The 22,303-nt window shown below is 48.0% G+C and overlaps 2 protein-coding genes and 1 non-coding gene across 4 annotated transcripts in view; 2 read left to right on the plus strand and 1 right to left on the minus strand.

Moving 5' to 3' along the window:
• ITGAL (integrin subunit alpha L) overlaps positions 1 to 22,303 on the plus strand; it is a 43,264-nt gene that overhangs the window by 1,357 nt on the left and 19,604 nt on the right. For both annotated transcript variants that reach the window (XM_030300644.1, XM_030300645.1), the window contains exons 2-16: positions 29 to 131; positions 826 to 920; positions 1,032 to 1,099; positions 2,962 to 3,079; positions 3,205 to 3,335; positions 4,441 to 4,586; positions 10,305 to 10,440; positions 10,595 to 10,745; positions 14,813 to 14,886; positions 14,967 to 15,099; positions 18,742 to 18,896; positions 19,219 to 19,356; positions 20,065 to 20,262; positions 20,409 to 20,539; positions 22,064 to 22,224. In XM_030300644.1, the coding sequence (XP_030156504.1) occupies positions 29 to 131; positions 826 to 920; positions 1,032 to 1,099; positions 2,962 to 3,079; positions 3,205 to 3,335; positions 4,441 to 4,586; positions 10,305 to 10,440; positions 10,595 to 10,745; positions 14,813 to 14,886; positions 14,967 to 15,099; positions 18,742 to 18,896; positions 19,219 to 19,356; positions 20,065 to 20,262; positions 20,409 to 20,539; positions 22,064 to 22,224 (1,938 nt within the window). The remainder of the gene's footprint in view (positions 1 to 28; positions 132 to 825; positions 921 to 1,031; positions 1,100 to 2,961; positions 3,080 to 3,204; positions 3,336 to 4,440; positions 4,587 to 10,304; positions 10,441 to 10,594; positions 10,746 to 14,812; positions 14,887 to 14,966; positions 15,100 to 18,741; positions 18,897 to 19,218; positions 19,357 to 20,064; positions 20,263 to 20,408; positions 20,540 to 22,063; positions 22,225 to 22,303) is intronic.
• On the plus strand, positions 8,320 to 8,404 carry TRNAQ-UUG. Its single transcript has one exon. It is a non-coding gene; the product is annotated as a tRNA-Gln (tRNA).
• Positions 12,612 to 19,977, minus strand: LOC115504028 (40S ribosomal protein S27-like). Its single transcript, XM_030300648.1, has 2 exons — positions 19,966 to 19,977; positions 12,612 to 12,887 (listed from the first exon to the last, which is right to left on the minus strand). The coding sequence occupies exon 2, from the start codon at positions 12,864 to 12,866 to the stop codon at positions 12,612 to 12,614; it is 255 nt and encodes an 84-aa protein (XP_030156508.1). The 5' UTR covers positions 12,867 to 12,887; positions 19,966 to 19,977.

Raw genomic sequence — 22,303 nt, forward strand, 5'->3', positions numbered from 1 at the left:
CCCCCCTCCCCCCCACCGTCTCCCTCAGCCCAGGTCTCCAGCTACAACCTGGAAGTCCGCCACGTGCAAAACTTCTCGTTCCCACACGCCGGGAGGCATTTTGGGTACCGCGTTCTGCAGGTTGGAGACTGGTGAGCTGCCTCCCAGGCCCTCCTGCCCTGCGGAGTCAGGACAGGCGGCCAGGACCCCAGCCCCGGGTGGGCCAGATGGGGAACCAGCGGGTCCCCAGGGTCTTGCCGTCTCACGGAGTCGGGGTGGGATTTCTCGGAAACAGAAGCGAGGCCGTCAGATAGGACGAGAACAGCCCATCTTTAAAGCTCCACATAAGTGTCTGACGGAAGAGTAAATAACACAGCCCCTAAAAGGCTTTGCAACGCTTCCTAGATTTCCCACTGGCGCTCCGACTAGACAGTGGGCTCCCTGACGGCAGGGATTTCGCTTCTCTTTCCCCCACCTCATCCCTAGCGTATACCCCAGCCTAGCATGTCGTAGATATGCTACTGGATTGATGCTACTGATGAACTGAATTGAATTTGAGTTGATGACTGATGGAACGAACTCATAATGTGACATTGTCCCACATCATTCTCTGGACCTCAGTTTTTCTAGACAATAAATGGAAAAAGATCCTTAACTTTCCAGAATTTTGACGTATTGGCTTATCTTATCTGGGATTCCACAGGGAAGGGGTAGGAGCTGAGGAGCCTCCCCGAAAGGGAGTGGCTGCATTGCTTTGAGATTCTTGTGGATCTGAACCCTCAGTGGGTAGGAGTGGGTGCGTAAAAAACGGGACAACTCAATCTCACAGGCGAGATTTCTCATCAGGGTTGTCGTAGGAGCTCCAGGTGAGGGGAACAGCACAGGAAACCTCTATCAGTGCCAGGCAGGCACTGGCCACTGCATCCCAGTCAGCCTGCATGGTGAGTAACTGGTGAGAAAACTGGGAGGAATGGTGTCCCAGGGAAATTGAGGCTGGCCCACCACACCTGGGTTGCCTAAATTCCTCCAGCCCAATCTCCTGGTGTCTACAGGTTCCAACTATACCTCCAAGTACTTGGGAATGACCCTGGCGACAGACTCCACAAAGGGAAGCCTTTTGGTAAGAATTTTGTATAGTGTGATATGAGAGCCAGTGAAGCTTGACGCTAAGGAGAGATTGAGAAGAAGAAAGGAAAATGGAATAAAGATCCTGTAGAAGATTAAAAGCATCAGAGAGATTCTGATTCAATCAGTGTTTATTAAGAATTGAATATGAGGGGCGCCTGGGTGGCGCAGTCGGTTAAGCGTCCGACTTCAGCTCAGGTCACGATCTCGCGGTCCGTGAGTTCGAGCCCCGCGTCAGGCTCTGGGCTGATGGCTTAGAGCCTGGAGCCTGCTTCCGATTCTGTGTGTCTCCCTCTCTCTCTGCCCCTCCCCCGTTCATGCTCTGTCTCTCTCTGTCCCAAAAATAAATAAACGTTAAAAAAAAAAAAAAAAAAAAAGAATTGAATATGAGCCAGTTATTTTTGAGACCCAATATCAGTTTTTTCCAAATATGAAATATCTGTGACCACTGATGTACAGAGATGATTTTTGGTGGTATGCAAGCGTTTAATGTTTTATAGTTACATTTTTATTTAATGGTTTTTTAGGAAAAATATACAACACATCAAATTCATGATTTCTTGGATTGAGTTGCTTGGGATGAGGCTAAAGTTTTAAGAAAGTGGGGCGCCTTGGTGGCTCAGTCAGCTGGGCGTCCGACTTCAGCTCAGGTCACGATCTCGCGGTCCGTGAGTTCGAGCCCCGCGTCGGGCTCTGGGCTGATGGCTCAGAGCCTGGAGCCTGCTTCCGATTCTGTGTCTCCCTCTCTCTCTGCCCCTCCCCCGTTCATGCTCTGTCTCTCTCTGTCTCAAAAATAAATAAACGTTTAAAAAAATTAAAAAAAAATAAAGTTTTAAGAAAGTAAATTTAAAGTAAATAAAATATCAAATAAATAATAATATGCCTGAGACACCCACATGGCAGAAATTGTCCCATGGTACACAAATGCCTGCCGTTTGGGAATCACTGCTTTATCTCTTTTAACCCTTGAGACACTCGGGTAGATAGGGATCAGTATACACATTTTACACATGAGGAAGCAAAACCAAAGAGGTTAAGAGACTTGGCCAAGGTCACATGGTTTTATTTTATTTTATTTTTTATCAAGTTTATTTATCGAGAGAGAGAGAGAGAGGCAGGGAGAGAGGGAGAATCCCAAGCAGACTCCACACTGTCAACACAGAGCCCGACGTGGGGCTCGAACTCACAAACCACGAGATCATGACCTGAGCTGAAATCAAGAGTCAGATGCTCAACCAACTGAGCCACCCAGGTGCCCCAAGGTCACATGGTTTTAAAGAGGTAGAGCCAGGATTGGAGTCAAATTCCCATTTGATTGTAAGCCCATTGGTCTTTACAGTTCATCCCAGCAGCATCTTCTGACACAGGTATGTGAGAGATAGAAGGCTAGCTGAGTGAAATATTTACCTAGTATTTAATTTGAGCTTGTTTACTTAGCTGTTATTAACATGCCAGCCGATGTGCTGGGTTCTGATGGGGTCAGAGGAGTGAGATACAAAGATGACATGAGCTCTGACTTTCAAGAAAAATTGCAGCTTGGCAGGAGAGATAGTCATAAATGAAAGAAACAACACTGTATATTCCGGGAATAGTGAGTGATTTGGCTTAAACACAGAATGTGTGATTGGGAATGGAAGAAGAAGGGCCTGGAAATGTGGGGTAGTGCTCAACTGTAAACAACATGAATGCCAAACTCGAGAGTTTAGACTCTGTCCTCTAGGCATAACCAGTTGGATGTGGGGAGTGAGGATAGGGGATGATGACTCTGAAGGTTCTTGTTCTTGACTGATGATGCCCAAAAGACACACAGGAAAAGGAAGCCCTAACCCTTCTTCTTTTAACCTTTGCTTCCTTTAGGCCTGTGACCCTGGACTGTCTCGGACATGTGACCAGAATGTTTATCTGAGTGGCCTGTGTTACCTTTTCGACCAGAATCTGAAGGGTCCTGTGCTGCAAAGTCATCCTGGTTATCAGGGTAAGGAGCTGGGGATCTAATGGGTAAAAATCTCTCCCAAGTGGTTGCTCATACGAGGGAACCAGCATGGGCAGGCCAACCCATGGAGACACTTCATTAAGTCCCTTTGTGTCTGGCCTCTGTAGAATGTATAAAGGGCAACGTAGACTTGGTATTTCTGTTTGATGGTTCAATGAGCCTGCAGCAAGATGAATTTCAGAAAATTCTGGACTTCATGAAGGATGTGATGAGGAAACTCAGCAACTCTTCCTACCAGGTAAATATATTAATTAGCTTTTCTGTTTGTAGGCAATACATGCCTACTTGAGCTAGCTTAAGGCATAAAAAAAAAGTTAGCATGAGGTGTCTCCAGAATCTAAAGCCACGGTGTAACTGGACCTCTGGAAGAGTCAAGAACCAGGAAGTAAAAAGCTTGTAAGATTTTCCTTAGTTCTCATTTCTGTTTCTTTTTGGCTTTTGCTTCCCTCTTCTCTCTTGCAGACTAGCTCCCTCAGCTTCTTTGGATCACATGAGACTGTGGAAAGCTCCCAAGTTCACATGTGAAGGTTTCAGGAGGATGGGTTGTTTTGGGTTTTTTTTTTTGCCTCTCAACCAACCCCTCCCTCTGCAAATTCCAAATTCCCGGAGAATAGATTCTGACTGGCCTAGCCTCAGTCAAGTGGCTCTCTCTCTGTGGCCCAACCAGCTGTAGTCAGTTTAGCAGGGTCATTCAGCACAAATATGGTTACTAGAAGCCATCCCCACTGGTGAGGCAGGCTGACCCAGAGGATAGGAGTTCAGCAGACAGCACAACGTAAGGGATCAGAGGCTTATTTAATTTTATTTCTGTGTTTGTGTATATATTACCTCATTTTCAAAAGAATGCTTTGAGGCAGGGATGTGGAGTTGGGTTCCCCAGGTCTCGGATAAGAAATAGATTGGAGTATTCCTTGGCAATCAAAAAGAATGAAATCTTGCCATTTTCAACGACGTGGATGGAACTAGAGGGTATTATGCTAAGCAAAATTAGACAAAGACCAATATCATATGACTTCACTCACATGAGGAATTTAAGATACAAAACAGATGAGCATAAGGGAAGGGAAGCAAAAATAATATAAAAACAGGGAGGGGGACAAAACTTAAGAGACTCTTAAATATGGAGAACAAACTGAGGGTTGCTGGAGGGATTGTGGGGGGGGGATGGGCTAAATGGGTAAGCGGCACTAAGGAATCTACTCCTGAAATCATTGTTGCACTATATGCTAACTAACTTGGATGTAAATTAAAATTAATGAATTAATTAATTAATTAAAAGAAATAGATTGGAACAGACAAGTGGGAAGGGATATGTAATGCCGTTTCATTTCTTCTTTTTCTAGTTTGCTGCGGTTCAGTTTTCCACGGAATGCAAAACAGAATTTGATTTCTTGGATTATGTTAGGGTGAAGAACCCTGATGCTCTGCTGGGCAAAGTAAAACATATGCGGCTGTTGACCAATACCTTTCATGCCATCAACTATGTCACGTGAGTCCCCTTGTGCAGGAGAGAGCCCACTCTTCGTTGGCTTCTTCGGGTTTCAGGGTGTAGGAACTCAACAGGTGGGCTCAGCAAGGGGCGGGTTATTGGAAGAATTCAAGTGGAGCTATTTTAGAACAGTTTCTTCTAACTGTAAGTAACAGAAACCTACTTTATACTAACTAAATCCCCCAGGGCAGTTCTTGGGAGGATGCAGGGATAGCTCATAAACCTTTGGGGCAGGGAGTATGGCCAGACCTCGTGAGGGACTAGAATTAAGACTTGGAAAGTGATTGTGAACATGGAAGCCATGGTAGAGTCCCATCATAGATGGTGATCGGCTTCTGGAGTCAGTGTGTGAACAAAAATCTCTGATAGTCAAAATTGTCCTTGAAGAATTCCTTGAACTGTTCTAAAATTCGACATATTCAAGTCCACGTTGGAAACTAGCATATCCTGATTTCCTAAATCTACTATAGAAGTTTTTTTCCCCCAGAGTTGGACCAGATGGCTTTATTGTTATTGTTGTTGTTGTTGTTTTCGGTGCAAAAAAAGGTGGTTTTATTAAAGCACAGGGACAGGACGCATGGACAGAAAGAGATGCCAGATGGCTGTGTTTAAAGTGAGGCCTAGATGAATGTAGCTGGAGTGTGTTGAAGGGCCATATTATGTATTTTATTTATTTTGTTGTTATTGTTAAGGGCAATAAACAAGACATTTACTTTTCATACTCATTTGGGGGAAAGGAGAAAAATCAGTTTGCCCTACCCCATGATGGTCTTTCTGAAGGAGTCACCGTTCATCCCATAGAATTGGATAAGTTGCTTGATCTGAAGGTTTTTGTACTTTTAATTCATGAAGAGAACTTCCTGTGACGAGAGTGATCAAAGGGTGAGTCTTTGTGGATGGCTTTGCTGGTGCACAGCCAGACTCCCTCTCTGAGTGCAGCTTTTCCCACACTGGCCACACAGATAGGGTATCTCTCCTGTGTGTGTTTTGCCTTGCAAGATACGATTCCTCCTGGTGTAGAAACTCTTCCTGCATTGTATGCAGCATAGGGTTTCAGGCCCGTGTGGACTCTGATGTGAACAATTCAGCTTCCTTTCTGACTGAAGGCTTTTCTACACTGATCACATCTATAGGGGTTTTCACTGCTGTGAACTCTTCTTTGAACAGCAAGGTTACTTTGATTCCTGAAGTTTCTCTGACAAATAGCACACTCATAGGGTTTCGGTCCAGTGTGGAGTTTTTCATGAACGGCCAGACTACCTCGTTGACTAACGTTTGTCCCACACTCCTTGCACTGATAGGGCTTCTCTCCTGTGTGTTTTTGCTGAAATGTGACAAGATTGCCTTTGCCCCTGAAGCTTTATCCACAGTGGGTCCACTCAAAGGGCTTTTGACCAGTGTGGATTCTCTCACGCAAGGTTAGACTGCCTTTTTGCCTGAAGGATTTTCCACAGCCCTGACACTCACAGACCCTCTGCCTCACTCCAGGTGAATCTTCCTGTAGTGTCTTTGACTCTGGGGATTTTTGTTCTAGCTTCTGTCTTCTGAAAGGGTTCTGGAAATCCCTTTCAGAATCCTGCGGCCTCGGAGTGAACATGTTTGTGTTGGGCTTCTGTCCTCACGTGCACTGAAAAATGCTACATTTGGGGCATATCTGCCACGGCAATCCAGCAGGGTCGCTGTTGGAAATCCAAACACGTCCACGCCTGTTGTATGACCTTCATCACCACCTCTTCAAATGATTCTTCCACGGGCTGTTCTTGAACACCACAGTGGCGCTTGCCCACAGACAGACAGAGGCTAGCACGAGCCAATAGCAGTGCCAGCACAAGCGGACCAAACTACAACTCCCAGGAGTCCGTTTGTTTGTTTATTTTATGTATTTATTTATTCATTCATTCATTCATTCATTTCATTTATTTTTTTTTAAAGTAGGCTCCATACCCATCGTGGGGCTTGAACTAGCAACCCTGAGAATTCAGTTGAGAGTTGCATGCTCTACTAACTGAGCCAGCCACGCTCCCCCATATTGTATATTTAAAAAAATACTTGCCTTGGGGGTGCCTGGGTGGCTCAGCCAGTTAAGCGTCTGACTTCGGCTCAGGTCATGAGCTCATGGTTCGTGGGCTTGAGTCCCGTATCGGGCTTCTGTGCTGACACTCAGAGCCTGGAGCCTGCTTCGCATTCTGTGTCTTCCTTTCTTTCTGCCCCTCCCCTGCTCATGCTCTGTCTCTCTCTCTCTCTCAGAAATAATAAACATTAAAAAAAAAAAAAAAAAAAAAACCTTTCCTGGGGCACCTGGGTGGCTCAGTCAGTTAAACGTCCCACTTTGGCTCAGGTCATGATCTTGCGGATTGTGAGTTCATGCCCCGCATCCGGCTCTGTGCTGACAGCTCGGAGCCTGGAACCTGCTTCGGATTTTGTGTCCCCCTCTCTCTCCCCCTACCCACTCTCACGTTCTGTCTCTCTCTCAAAAATGAAGAAACATTAAAAAAAAAATTTTAAGACCTATAGTTATTTATTTTGAGAGAAAGAGACGGCAAGAATGGGGGAGGGGCAGAGAGAGGAAGAGATAGAATCCCAAACATGCTCCACACTGCCAGTACAGAGCCCGACACGGGGCTCAAACCCACGAAACCATGAGATCACGACCTGAGCCAAAACCAAGAGTCTGACGCTTAACCGACTGAGCCAGAAATGCCCATCTTTCAACATTAAAGTGGCTATGAAAACTGGAAACGTGGAAACATGGAAGCAATTTGGGGAATAAGAGAATTATATCTTCCATCTCATGCTCCCCTGGGCACACACTCAAATCCATTGAAAGAGCCGCATGGGCCTCCTGTGCTATGATGCTTGTTTTTCACATTTTCATTCCTTTGCTGGGCAGGTATAGTTGAATTTGCATTAGTTACACATGCAAGTGATGCAGGTCCTTAAGACTCTACAGATGTGTTTCCACCTCTTTTCTTCTGGGGCTCACTTGACCTGTCCTGTCTGCTTATTCTTCCCTGTCTATGGACAGCTTTGGTGGGTCCGTGGCAAGCCATGTCCATGGAAAAAATAGCAGCCTCAGTTCCTCAGTTCGGATGAGCAACCCGAATTCCAGCTTCCAGGAGAGAAAATCTGATTGGCCGAGCCTGGGTTAGGTGTCCACGGGTCCATCCAGTTCTGCTCTGTGGCATAAAGTCACATAGCACAGATGTGGATTCTGGGGTCCCACCTCTGTGGGAAGGGGGCAGTTTCTTAGAGAAAGAGGTCATGATAGGATGGAAAGTTACCCCAAAAGGTGTCAACTGTAGAAGCAAAAAGGAGCAGCCATAGGAATATATTTTATAAATATTTCTTGACTACCTGACTGTGTGCCAGGCAGTATTCAAGGCCAGGACTTGGCTAATTTTTTCTGAAAAGAGTTGGGTAGTATATTTTAGGCTTTCTGGCCACATCTAGTATCTCTTGCATATTCTTCTTTGTTTGTTTTGTAATTCTTTTAAAAAATAGATAAAAGCCATTTTTTACACATGGACCATACAGAAACAAGCTGTGGGCTGGTTTTGGCCATGTATGCCGAGTTCTAGGTTCTGGGAATAGAGCAGTAATTGAAACAAAAATCTCTACCCTCTCGAGGTTCAACATTGTATTAGGGGAGAGAAATGCAACAGATAGGATAAAGAAGTCAATTTGATAATATAGTAGAAGATGTAAGTTTTATAAAGAAAAATAAAGCAGGGGCGCCTGGATGGCTCAGTCGGTTAAGCGTCTGACTTTGGCTCAGGTCATGATCTCGCGGTTCGTGGGTTCGAGCCCCACGTCAGGCTCTGTGCTAACAGCTCGGAGCCTGGAGCCTGCTTTGGATTCTGTGTCTCCCTCTCTGTCTGTTCCCTCCCCTGCTCTCACTCTGTCTCTCTCTCTCTCTCTTTCTGTCAAAAATAAATAAAGATTAAAAAAGAAAAGAGAAAAAGCAAGCAATATTCAGTAGGAAGATGAGGGAAGGTTACCTGTGAGCAAAGACTCGTTGAAGGTGAGGAAACTCCCAGGCAGAGGGAATAGCAAAGGCCATGAGATGAGAATGTGCTTGGGAGGCTCCAAGAACAACCAGGACACCAGTGTGGCTGGAGAGAAGTAAATAGGGGTGGAAGTAGTAGGAGGTGAGGTCAGAGAGAACCTGGGAATCCAAGTACTTAGGGACTTGGAGGCCATAGTGAGGACTTTGGCTTTCCCTCAAAGTGAGAAGACAAGTCCATTGGAGGTTTTGAGCAGAGGGGTGATCATCTGATTTATGTTTTTAAAAGGATCCTTCTGGCTGCTATTAGCCTGTGGAGGGGGCAAGGATGGGAGTAGGGAGGCCAGGTAGGAGGCTACCGAAAAATCCAGATGACAGGTGATGGTGGTTTAAACCAGGGTGGAAATCAGGGCACCTGAGTGGCCCAGTCGGTTAAGTGTCTGACCTCGGCTTAGGTCATGATCTCATGGTTTGTGAGTTTGAGCCCCACATCGGGCTCTGTGCTGACAGCTTAGAGCCTGGAGCCTGCTTTGGATTCTGTGTCTCCCTCTCTGTCTTCCCCTCCCTGGCTCACTTACTCACACGTGTGCTTGCTTGCTCTCTCTCTCTCAAAAATAAACATTTTAAAAAATTTGGAACCTGGGTGGAAATCCATGAACAGCTATGAGAGGCCATGTCCGTGTGGACAGAGTTTGGGGAAACAGTTTGCATCCAAGATAGAACAGGGGTCTCAGCCCTGCCTGTCAGAGCTCCTCCATTCTAAAGCTTCCAGGGGGCTTTCCTGCCCTCTTCTCTGCGTCTCTCCTCCACCTGCCGCCGCAGCCCCTCTGTGTGACTTTGAGCTTCTGCTCCCAAAGCAGGTCATGTCATAAGTCAGGGGTTGTAGACCTGCTACTCTTGGGTTAATTGTCCATCTCTGTTGGCTGTGGGGTGGGGAGGGAAGGATCAGATGGTACACATAGAGCTGCTGTCCCAACAGAAGCCGTGGGCACCCTATCTTGCTTCAGAAGGAGGCTGTGGACAGGTGGGACTTTGGAGCCTTGACCTGTCCGACATTCAGTACTCCCGTCCTCCTTTTATGTCACATGCACTGAGTGCCTACTCTGTCAGGAGCCAGGGATACAGAAGCAAATCAGACGTGGTCCTTCCTTGAGGAACTCGCGGTTTGGGGAAAACTGACATGGAAACAAGTCACTTCAGTCCCCTGGGAGACTTGCTGTAGCAGAGGTCTACAGGTGGCCTGGCGATGGTGGGGGAGGCAGGGTGGATAGGGGGTGCTAGATTAGCTTGCTCTGGAAAAGTGACTTCCCAGTTTTCTCCAGCCGTGGAGCCCGTTTTCCGCACTGAAATCTCACCTGGATCCCCAGCATGTCTAACTGGTGAAAGAGTAGTTGCATGTGGTTGAACTGGAGCGTAGGAAGCCCAGATAGCTCCTCAGAAAGCCTCCCTGTTGCTGCCCATGGGCTCTGGGGACAGCCCCTTGGCCGCCCAGAATTCTGTGGAAGAGCAGGGTCAGGAGGAGAGGTGTGGCAGCAAGGGCGAGGTAGGGTTAGGTAGGCGGTTCAGAAGAGAACTTTGAAGGCTGGGAATACCTGCCTGGGGGATGGGAGAAGGGCTTTTGCATAATCAGCAGGACAGTGACTTAATGAGCTGGATGAGTCAGGGAGACCATGATCCGGAGGAGTCTTTCACATCGCCCGCCTTCCTGGACACAGGGAAAAGGTGTTCCGGCAAGACCGGGGGGCCCGGCCAGATGCCACCAAAGTGCTTATCATCATCACTGACGGGGAAGCCACTGACTCAGATCAGAACATTGACTCAGCCAAAGACATCATCCGCTACATCATTGGGGTACGGGCCCTGGCCCCTGGCTTGTCCCCTCTTTCTTCTCCTGTTCCTGAACCCCCACTCCCCTTTCTCCTTGGGGCCAAAGCTTTGTGAAAATATTAGAAAATTGGTCTGTGATTCTGGGAATGCCAGCTCTCCACTCTTTACTCCCTCACAGATCGGAAAGCATTTTGAAACCAAGGAAAGTCAGGAAACGCTCCACAAGTTTGCCTCAAAACCTGCAAAGGAGTTTGTAAAGATTCTGGCCACGTTCGAGAAGCTTAAAGATCTGTTCACTGAGCTGCAAAAGAAGATCTATGCCATTGAGGGTGAGTGGCTGACCCGGGGAGAGAGAGTCTGGGAAGTTGTTTACAGAAACACTTCTGGGACATCAGACTAGAGACACAGTAATAATAACGCACGCTTATGGAGTATCTAACGCTGTGTCAAGAGCTCTCCTGGAACAAGACCTCAGGAGGAAATTTAGGAGAGGATGCTTTAAGGACCAGCCTCTGTTTCCCTTTGAAATTCCATCTTCTTTGGAAAGCTCAGCTTGGTCTGGGGTGGAGCCAGAATTGACCCCTATTTTGCTGGTGTCAACCGAGGGCTCTGGAAAGACTATAATTCCGCCCCCTCCTCTGCCAGCTCCCTCATTTTTACTTATCTTCAAATTACTTAAGACGGGCAAGTGGACAGCGGCTGAGCGCAGGGAGCCCATGGGCCCTCTTGGCCCAGAATAAAAGGTTATGACTGTAGCCTCTGGATAGAACACTTGCCTTGGAAGGGTAATTCCCTAGGAATCCTAGTCTGCTGAAAGGTACATGATTCCTTCTGGGAAGGCCCCTTTGCTAGGACACAGGCTTGGTGTTCAGTTCAGTTGAAGAAGCAATGTATATATGATTTTTAAAATATTTATTTATTTTTGAGAGACAGAGTGAGACAGAGCACGAGCAGGGGAGGGGCAGAGAGAGAAGGCGACACAGAATCTGAAGCAGCCTCCAGGCTCTGAGTAAGGCGTCAGCCCAGAGCCTGACGCGAGGCTTGAACCCACGAACCGTGAGATCATGACCTGAGCCGAAGTCGGACGCTCAACCGACTGAGCCACCCAGGCTCCCCGAAGCTATGTATATATAACGGGATTGGGTAGACCACTCAAGAATCCACTCTGTCGGGGGGCCTGGGTGGCTCAGTTAGTTAAGTGTCTGACTCTGGATTTTGACTCAGGTCACGATCATGAGTTTGAGCCCCTCATCAGGCTCCAGGCTAACAGTGTGGAGCCTGCTTCGGATTCTCTCTCTTCCTCTCTCTCTCTCTCTCTCTCTCTCTCTCTCTCTGCCCCTCCCTACTCTTTCTCTCTCTCTCTCAAAATAAATAAATAAACTTAAAAAAAAAAAAAAAGAATCCATTCTGCCTGTGCTGTGTGACCTCAGCCAGGTCAGTTTCTCTCCCTGAGGCTCTTTCTCTGCTGAATGGGGATAATACCAATGTCACAGCACTGGAAGGTTTAACTGTTGTTTTAGTTTCCTAGGGCTGCTGTAACAGCACCAAAAACTGAGTGGCTTAACGCAACAGAAATTTACCATCTTGCAGTTCTGGAGGCCAGAAGTCAGAAATGAAGTGTTCGGCAGGGGCGTGCTCTTTCTGATGGTTCTAGGAGAGAGTGCTTCCTTGCCTCTCCTAACTTACAGTGTTCGCCCACAGTCCCTAGCATCCCTTGGCTTGTAGCTGCATCCCTCCTGCCACCTGGCCATCTTCTCTCTGTGTGTGTCTGTCTCTCTGTGTCCAAATTTCCCTTTTTTATAAGGACACCAGTCATATTGGATCAAGGCCTACCCCGATGACTTCATTTTAGTTTAATTACACTGCAAAGACCCTATTTCCAGACAAGGCCACATTCTGAAGTACTAGGGGTTAGAACGTGAAAATATCTTTTTTTACAGAACACAGTTCAGGCCCTAACCACTGCTTAGCAAAGTGCTTGGTACCTCGTAGGCTGTGTACAAATCGAGCTCTGATCCCCTATCCTGGCCTGCCTTTCCTCATGCTCCAGATCATATTTTATTTTATTTTATTTTATTTTATTTTATTTTATTTTATTCTATTCTATTCTATTCTATTCTATCTTATTTTATTATTTTTTTTAATCCTAAATCTGTTTGTTGGGATGGTTCCCCACTCACGTTGACTCGGGGCTTTTAGTGCTGCTTCCATCTGAAGGAGCATCCTTCCGTGAGCCTTGCTTGTCCTTCTGTCGGCTGGCACAGGACGGTGGAGCAGCCCCCAGACAGCACCACGGTCTGCACGTGGCTGAACATGGTCGTGATTTTGTAGCATCCTGGGCACTTCACGCCCGTGAAGTAGGAGTTGGGGCTCTGCACCAGGCGCTTCTTCTTGGGCTTCCTCTCCTCCTCTTCCGGGGACGGGGGCAGGAGGTCCTTCGCGAGAGGCATGTTCTCTTGGGCAGGTCAGCACTGCCAGAAAGTCTCCAGATCGTATTTCAGATGTCCCTGCCTCTGACAAGCTCTCACTGAACTCGAGTCTAGGTTGGGTGTCGTGGTAACGGCTGTGTGTTCCCTATTCTGGCCCCCGAGACTTCCGTTGTATTGAATCATCCGCTCCGTGTCTGCCTCCCACGCCACACTGTGAGGTCTGTCATGGCAAGCATTGTGTCTGCCTTTTGACCGTTGTGTCCGTGGCACCAAATATTTAGTTGTTCTAAACATTTATTAAGAGTGAATGAACAAATCTTCACAGTAATCAGTGCGTTTCTTGAAAGCTTACAGGTAATAGACAGTTTATCTGTATCATTTAATTCATTGCTCTCAGGAGCCTTGCAAGGCTGATGGGATGATTTTCATTGTATTAATTCATGCTTGCACCAACCAGGTACCGGGGCCGTGAACAAGGCACTCAGGGGTAGTGTCAACATGGAGCTCGTATTCGGGTTGGATAAAGAAAAAAAAAAAAACAAACAGGATAATTAGAGATTATGATAAGTGCTATAAAGAAAATGAATAAGTTGGATAGAAAGGTTTATGGGGGAGTGGGGGAAGCCACTATAGATAGGCTTTTCAAGGAAGGCCTTTCTAGATGCCTTTTTGTTTTCTTTAATGGAGGTGAAATTCACTCTGAGATGACATTTGAGCCGAGACACGAAAGATGAGAATCAAACAGCCATGTGAGGAATGTGGGCAAAGAGCCTTATCATCAGCTCAGGGGCCCAGAGGTGGGGGATGGGCAGGCAAGCTGGAGGAACAGAAAAAGGTCACGGTGATAGCAGTGTGGTGAGTAAATGAGAGAAGGTTGGAGAGAGAGGCAAGGGCCTTCCATTTCCTCATCAGTAGCTTGGGTTTTAATCTAAAGAGTGATGGCAGGGGTGCCTGGGTGGCTCAGTCCGTTAAGCATCCAACTCTTGATTTCAGCTCAGGTCATGATCTCATGGTTTGTGGGTTTGAGCCCTGAGTTGGGCTCCGTGCTGAGAGTGCAGAGCCTGCTTGAAATTCTTTCTCCTTCTGTCTCTCTGCCCCTCCCCCCTCTCAAAAATAAATAAACATTTAAAAATATGTTTTTTAAATAAACAACAAAGAGCAATGGCAAGTAATGAAGAGCTTTTTAAGAAAGAGAAATGTGTGGTCTGATATACATTTTTTAAAAAGATTACTCAGGGGCACCTGGGTGGCTCGGTGGGTTAAGCGTCTAACTCTTGGTTTCCACTCGGGTCATGATCTCACAGTTCGTGAGTTCAAGCCCCACATCGGGCTCCTTGCTGTCAGTGCAGAGCCCTCTTGGGATTCTCTCTCCCTCTCTCCCTGGCCCTCCCCCGCTTGTTCTCTCCCTCTCTCTCTCTCTCTCTCTCTCTCTCAAAATAACTAAATAAATAAACGTTAAAAATTAAAAAAATTTAAAAAAAGAAAGATTACTCCAGCTTGCTCTGTGGAAAATAGACATGACAAGAAGAAAGAAGTCAGAGACCAAGTAAGTAAGCTGCTGCAGTAGCCAGGCGAGGGAGCAGAGTGGCTTGGACCCTTGTGGCGGCAATAGTGACCCTTCAGAGAAGGGGGCAGACGCATTGAAGGTAGAACCATCTTGACTTGGTGATGTGTTGGAGGAAGAACAGGAAGGGGAGAATCAGTCTGGTTCGCCAGGAGGGGTGGGGGCTCCAGCCCTTGCAGCGGGGAAGCCTGAGCGGGAACAGAACTCCAGGGCTCCACCTTGGCCGTGCCGAGTCTGGGGCTCGTGCACTTGTGCCTAAGTCACTGCCCAGTCTGACTGTGATGTGGGCTCTTCCTTCTGTGTCCGAAGGTCGGTCCCATGCTTCTTTCTCAGTCTTTTCTCCAGTATCACTGTCCCTGCTGCTCCCTGGGGGTCCACCCATGCTCTTTACCTTGTCCCCCAGGCACGAGCAAACAGGACCTGACATCCTTCAACATGGAGCTGTCCTCCAGTGGGATCAGCGCTGACCTCAGCCAGGTGAGTGGTGGGCCTGAAGCAGGGGGCTGGCGGACGTTATGGGAATGTGGCTGAGCCCGCTCGTCTCCTTCCCTGGGCAGGGTCATGGTGTCGTGGGGGCAGTCGGAGCCAAGGATTGGGCTGGGGGCTTTCTAGACATGGATGCCAAACTGCAGGATGATAGATTTGTTGGGAATGAACCGCTGACACCAGAAGCAAGAGCAGGATATTTAGGTAAGTACTTTTCTTTTCTGCTGGGTTCTTTTGATCTTAGGGGCCAGAGTCACTGAGACCAACTTTCAAAATAATAATGAAAGCAATTAATCAACCAGCATGAACAAACTCAGAGTTTAAATATAGCCGTAACATTCTTAATTTTTCCCCTAGTAGCTCCTCTGCTGTGTAGTAATCATGTTTTTATTTTGTGTATTTTATGATGGTTAGACAGCGGGTTTTTAAAAATTTTTTTAATGTTTATTTATTTTTGCAAGAGAGTGAGAATGTGCAAAAGGGGGAGGGGGAGAGAGAGACACAGAATCCAAAGCAGGCTCCAGGCTCTGAGCTGTCAGCACAGAGCCAGACACAGGGCTCGAGCTCGGAAACCGTGAGATCATGACCTGAGCCAAAGTCAGATGCTTAACTGACTGAGCTACCCAGGTGACCCTGATGCTTGGACATCTTGAGGCCTTATGAATCCTGGAGAGACTGCCCCTGCCAGGGCTAGCTAGTTCCCACAGAGAGTAAACAAGTGACCTGTGAGCAGGCCTTCCACATGCCAACCAGCCAGCCCTGAGCCGGTATTCCCAACCACCTCCTTTACCATAACTTTCACACACCAAGCCCATATTCTCCCTGACCTAAATCTCTAGTCAGCCAAGGACCAGCTCTATAGACCAGAGCCAGCCAACATTGTTCAAACCATCCCATCCTAAGCTTGCTCAAGCTGGCCTATGCTACCCACATTCCTTCCTACCAAAAGTACAATAAGGGCTCTGGGCCATTTTCTCCTCTCTCCTTCTGCTTCCTCACTGACCCTGGTGCTTCTGCCACGTGGCCCTGCCTGGCCTGTCGTGCCCATGCCTCCTGCTATGGAGAGCTGTGCATAATAAACTTCTTTCAAAGGCAGCGAACCTCTCTGTGTCATCTTTGCATCTTACCCATAAATTAAATCCCAGGTACATTTTTTTTTTTTTAACATTTACTTCTTATTGAGAGATAGAGACAGACAGAGCATGAGCATTGGAGGGGCAGAGAGAGGGGGAGACACAGAATCCGAAGCAGGCTCCAGGCTCTGAGTTGTCAGCACAGAGTCCGATGCGCGGCTCGAACCCACAAACCATGATATCATGGCCTGAGCTGGAGTCAGACGCTTAACCGACTGAGTCACCCAGGTGCCCCTTTCATATACCCTTCTGAGGGAGACTGCTCTCCACAATTTTTTCTTTTTTCTTTCGATATTCTTTACTGAGTATTATGTGTCAGGCACTGTTTTCTTGTTTTTTCCTTTTTTTATTTTAGAGAGAGAGAGCGAGTGAGCATGTGAGTCGGGGAGAGGGGCAGAGGGAGAGAAAGAGAATCTTAAGCAGGTTCCATGCTCAGTGCGGCACCTGATGCAGGGCTCGATCCCCCGACCCTGGAATCGTGATCTGAGCCAAAATCAAGAGTTGGGCGCTTGGGTCACCTGGGTGGCTCACTCGGTTAAGCATCCAACTTCTGCTCAGGTCATGATCTCATCGTTCATGAGTTCGAGCCCCACGTCAGACCCTGTGCTAACAGCTCAGAGCCTGGAGCCTGCTTTGGATTCTATGTCTCCCTCTCTTTCAGTCCCTCCCCTGCTCACACTCTGTTGGTCTCTCTCTCTCAAAAATAAATAAACCGTAAAAAAAAAAATTTTTTTTAAGTTGGACACTCAACCAACTGAGCCATCTGCATCAGGGGCATCAGGCATCACACGGATGCCCCTGCCAGGCACTGTTCTAAGTGCATGGGATGTATTGACATATTTTATCTTAGTTTATCTCATTTTATTCTTATAACAACCCTGCGAGTATTTTTATTACCTTTATTTTATAGATGAAGGTGCTGAGCCCAGGAGAGTTTAAATAACTTGCCCAGGGTCACAAAACTAGTAGGTGGAACCCAGGTAGTGTAGCCCCAAAGTCTGTGCTGGTAACCACCACACTTACCATATAGCTTCTACCCTAGTGCCTTCACGGTGCTTTTGTGTCCCCCAGTATACTGCAAGCTAGCTGGCGGTTTCACTCACTGAAGAAGAAATAACCCGAAGTTTAATCTCTAGTTAAGCACCTGTCACATTAGACACACACACATATACACACACACACACACACTGCATATATACATATATATATATGGAGAGAGGGAGGGAGGGACAGAGGGATGTGATTATAGATGTATATATACATATATATATGTATATATGTATGTGTATTTTATATGTATATATAGGTATATGATTGCGTATATATAACTTTGTGCCAACTATACTTCAAAAAGAAAAAAAGAAAACTTTCAACTCCTGCTAAAAAAATAAAAATAAAAAATAAATATAATCTTGGGTGCCTGTGATGCCACTATCCTTCAGATCTTAGTTTAGATATCACTAGCATAGCACTAAGCATTTTATATCCGTGGTCTTCTTTAATCCTCAAAACCACCTTATGAGGTTCCTATTATCCCATTATTTAGATGAGAAAACTGAGTCTACGGCTATACCACCCTGAACGCGCCCGATCTCGTCTGATCTCGGAAGCTAAGCAGGGTCGGGCCTGGTTAGTACTTGGATGGGAGACGAGAAAACTGAGCCTCAGTGGCGAGGCAAAATCGATTCAAGATCACACAGCTAGGAAGTATCAGCACAAGGAATAATAACCTCGTCTCTGATTTCAAAGGACAAGTTCCTAACCCCTGTGCTTCAGGAATGTTCACGAATGAATGGGAAAGTGGTTCAGCCTCTTTGCCCTTCCTGTCTGTGCCATATCATCTCGGTTGTCTCTGTTTTCTCACTCACTTGCAACTACTCTAAGCAGAGAAGATGAAATTGAGTCAGTCATCTCTTGAATCAGAGCATTCCTACTAGGTGGATCCTGGCTCGAGCCCAATCCCTGGTCCGGTTTCCTGCAGCATTTCCTCAGACGTTCCAGCAACGAGAAAACCTTGCCGCACACACTAGCAATGAAGTAGGAAGATAGCCTGGAGTGATAACTTCAAACAAATTTTTTTCAGGTCTCCTGCTCTATTTTTAATGTCCGCGCAGATTTTGCACTCTTCTTGCTAATATATCTCATTGTATTTTTTGATTTTTAAGAAGTGTAGGGGCGCCTGGGTGGCTCAGTTGGTTAAGTTTCTGACTCTTGATCTCGGCGCAGGTCATGATCTCACAGTTCATGAGATGGAGCCCTGTCGGGCTCTGCGCTGGTTGGGATTCTCTCTTTCTCTCTCTCTCCCTCTGCCCCTCCTCTGCTCCCGATCTCTCTCTCTCTCAAAACAATAAAGTAAAAACAACAACAACAAGTCAAACGTGTAGTCTCCCTTACCAACCTTCAGGTCAGCTGAGTCTCGGGAAGATGCGCCATGGTTACCCTGTTCTGCATGGCTGCTCTTTCCTTGCTTGTTGTCCAGTTTGACAAATGCAACCTTCGACCAGGATGGCGGGATTTGTGCCACGAGAAGCATGTGGCTGCTCTTCTCAGGAGAAGGTTCTCTGGCTGTTTCAATGTAGCTTTGCTACTAACCCAGTTTTCCAGTCTCTGCCCTGTTTGCCCCTGGGTTTTACCTTTTTGCAGCAGCCATTGTGTTCCTAATTCCAAGCACCAGCCCCCTCCCATTCTCTCATTCTCTCCCCCCACCCCACAGGTTACACTGTGACCTGGCTGCCCTCCGACAAAACGCTCACATCGCTGCTGGCGGTTGGAGCCCCCCGATACCAGCATGTGGGGCGGGTGCTGCTGTTCCAGGAGCTGAAGGGCAGAGGACACTGGAGCCAGGTCCAGAAAATAGATGGGATCCAGGTGAGCGTGGCCCTAGGGGATCAGGGACACATGGGGCACTGGTCATGCTCCCTGCCGTCTGCTAGCAGGCCCTGTGCCAAGCACTGTTAGGTTCGGTCTTCACAAAGCCCTCTGAGGTAAGCTTTGTCACCTCTACTTCCCAGTTGAAGAAACTGAACCTCGGAGAACCCACCTTGTCCTAATTCATACAGGTGCTAGGTGGGGGGAGTCCAGGACCTCAACCTTCATTTGAGGGATTGGAGTAAGACGGACATGGTCCAGCTGAGGGGAGGCAGGTGTCCAGCTCGCAGGTGCTTCCTCAAACGTCTTCCTCTCCCTGCAGATTGGCTCTTATTTCGGCGGCGAGCTGTGTGGCGTTGACATGGACCAAGACGGGGAGACAGAGTTGCTGCTGATTGGAGCCCCCCTGTTCTATGGGGAGCAGAGGGGAGGCAGGGTGTTTGTCTACCAGAGAAAACAGGTGGGGACCAGGACCCTGACCTGAAGGGGTGGGAGAAACAGATCCCCTGGCCGATCCAGGTCCCAGCTATTCTGAAAGGCTTTCTCTGTCTGATCCTGGTGAATCAGATCTTTAGAACAACCGACAGGGGGCGCCTGGGTGGCGCAGTCGGTTAAGCGTCCGACTTCAGCCAGGTCACGATCTCGCGGTCGTGAGTTCGAGCCCCGCGTCGGGCTCTGGGCTGATGGCTCAGAGCCTGGAGCCTGTTTCCGATTCTGTGTCTCCCTCTCTCTCTGCCCCTCCCCCGTTCATGCTCTGTCTCGCTCTGTCCCAAAAATAAATAAACGTTGAAAAAAAAAATTAAAAAAAAAAAAAAAAAAAAAAGAACAACCGACAGATAATCGCTGCTCCTTGGGTGGGTGGGCTGTGTGCAAGTGTCAAACCTTCTATTTATACGAGACCTCATTTGGTCCTCCAAGTCACCTTTTGAGTAGCTCTGAGCTTTCTTTCATAAACGGGAGCCCTGCTGGGTCACTTTCCAAAGCCCCAAGGTCACACAGACAGCAAGGGGTGGAGCTGGGCCCTGAGCCCGGGTGAGTCTGCCAGCACCATACCGATTCTTTGAGGGACCACGTCTGACCTTTCTTCAGCGTTCTTCCTGTTCGCGGTGCCCCACCCTGCGAATGCTTGCAGAGTGACTGAGTGACCTGTCACTTTGCTCCTTCCCAGCTGGGGTTCGAAGTGGTCTCAGAACTGCAGGGGGATCCTGGCTACCCTCTCGGGCGATTTGGAGCAGCGATCACGGCCCTGACCGACATCAATGGGGATGAGCTGGCGGACGTGGCTGTGGGGGCCCCTCTGGAGGGGCAGGGGGCTGTGTACATCTTCAACGGGCAGCATGGTGGGCTGAGCCCCCAGCCAAGCCAGGTGAGAGGCGCCCTGCCCGCCAACCAAAACCTCTTCCCAGGCACCCAGAAGCCTCCAAGCCCAGACCCCACTCCCCAGCCCGACTCTTCCTCCCACTCCGGCCTGTCCTCTCCCTAACTTAGCATGAATTTTTCTCTTGGTCTCAGCGGATAGAAGGGGCCCAGCTGTTCTCAGGAATTCGGTGGTTTGGACGCTCCATTCATGGGGTGAAAGACCTTGGAGGAGATGGCCTGACAGATGTGGCTGTGGGAGCGGAAGGGCAGGTGATCATACTCAGGTAAGACGGGACTGCTAATCATCCTTGGAGCAGTTACTATGTAGCAGGACTCTTTTGGTCTTCCCCCAACCCTGTCACATAGGTACCCTTCCTATACAGGCTTCATGTCTTACTCCAGTTTATTTATTTATTTATTTTTATGTTTATTTATTTTTGAGAGAGAGACACACAGAGCACAAGCTAGGAGGGGCAGAGAGAGAGGGAGACAGAGAATCTGAAGCAGGACCCAAGCTCCGAGCTGTCGGCACAGAGCCCGACGTGGGGCTCAAACTCACAAACCGTGAGATCACGACCTGAGCCGAAGTCAGACGCTTAGCCCACCGAGCCACCCAGGCGCCCCTGTCTTACCCCAGTTTAAACAGCTACAATTCAGTGACAGACTGGGATTTGAACCCAGGCCTGTCTGACATTAAAGATCCTGTGATGGCTTTAGAACCCGGTCACCTGGATTCAGGCTGAAGCTCTGCCATTTACTTCTTGGATGATCGCACCCCAGTCACTTAACTTCTCAGGACCTCAGTTTCCTCATCTTTGAACTGGTGAAGACATTTCCTGTCTTGACCATATCTTAGAGTTACTGGAGGCATCATGTAACATCATATAGTGAATAGACATTTACTGAGCACCTGCTGTGGAGGGCCGGGAGAGCGCAAGCGGGAGAGGGGCAGAGAGAGGGGGACAGAGATCCAAAGTGAGCTCTGTGCTGACAGGCTGACAGCAACGAGCCCGATGTGGGGCCCTAACCCACTAGCCACTAGATCATGAGCTGAGCTGAGGTCGGACACTCAACCGACTGAGCCGCCTAGGCACCCTAGCACCTGCTGTGTCTTAATACTGAACCAGCCATTGGGTACAGACTGTGTAGGTGGGGAAATATATAATACAAGATTAAACACACAAGTAGGTGATTGCAAATTGTGGTAAGTGCCATGGGGGAAGTGAACAGCGTTCTGTGAGACAGAAGACTAGGGGAGACTTATTCTAGATTGGGTGGCCAAGAAAGCCTTCTCTGAGGAGGTGATATTTGAGCTGGGACTTGAAAGATGAGAAGGAGCCAGGCTTGCAGAAATCTGGGATGAGAGCTTTCTAGGTAGAAAGCTCAGGATGTGCTGAGGCCATAAGGCAGGCAAACGTTTGACTTGGCGGGAACGTCAACCAAGGGAGAGGGTGGGAGGAAATAAGAGTGGAGAGGCAGCCAGTGTGGCATGGATAGTAACAAGTTTGGATTTTATTCTGAATATCATGTAGCATCAGTGAAGGGTTATAAGCGTGGAAGTAGCTGCCTATGTTTTCTCTTTCTGAAAGCTCATCCTTCCGTATGGAAAGCGGATCAGAAGGTTGCTAGAAGAAACCGGGAAGCCCTAGTGAATTATAATTATTATTACCATTTCAAGGAGACAGGGACGTTGAGGTCTGCTTTCAGGAAGGAGAGTCCTCTGGACTCTGGTGGTTGGAGTCCCAGGTCTGACTGGGGACTGCAGTTGAGGCCGAGAGTGAGAGAGCTGGTGGTTTTCTGCCCTGCAGCTCCCGGCCTGTAGTAGATGTCCTCACTCTGATGTCCTTCTCCCCGGCTGAGATCCCAGTGCATGAAGTGGAATGCTCCTATTCAGCCAGTAACAAGAAGAAAGAAGGAGTTAACATCACAGTCTGTTTCCAGGTTAAGCCTATTACCCCCCAATTTCAAGGTCAGTGCCATTCTCCTGCTCCCCAGAGCAGCTGCCCACCCCAGATGCAGGCTTATGGCCCCAGGATCTGCCACCATCC

Source organism: Lynx canadensis, chromosome E3, assembly GCF_007474595.2.
Source record: "Lynx canadensis isolate LIC74 chromosome E3, mLynCan4.pri.v2, whole genome shotgun sequence".
Classification (NCBI taxonomy): domain Eukaryota; kingdom Metazoa; phylum Chordata; class Mammalia; order Carnivora; family Felidae; genus Lynx; species Lynx canadensis.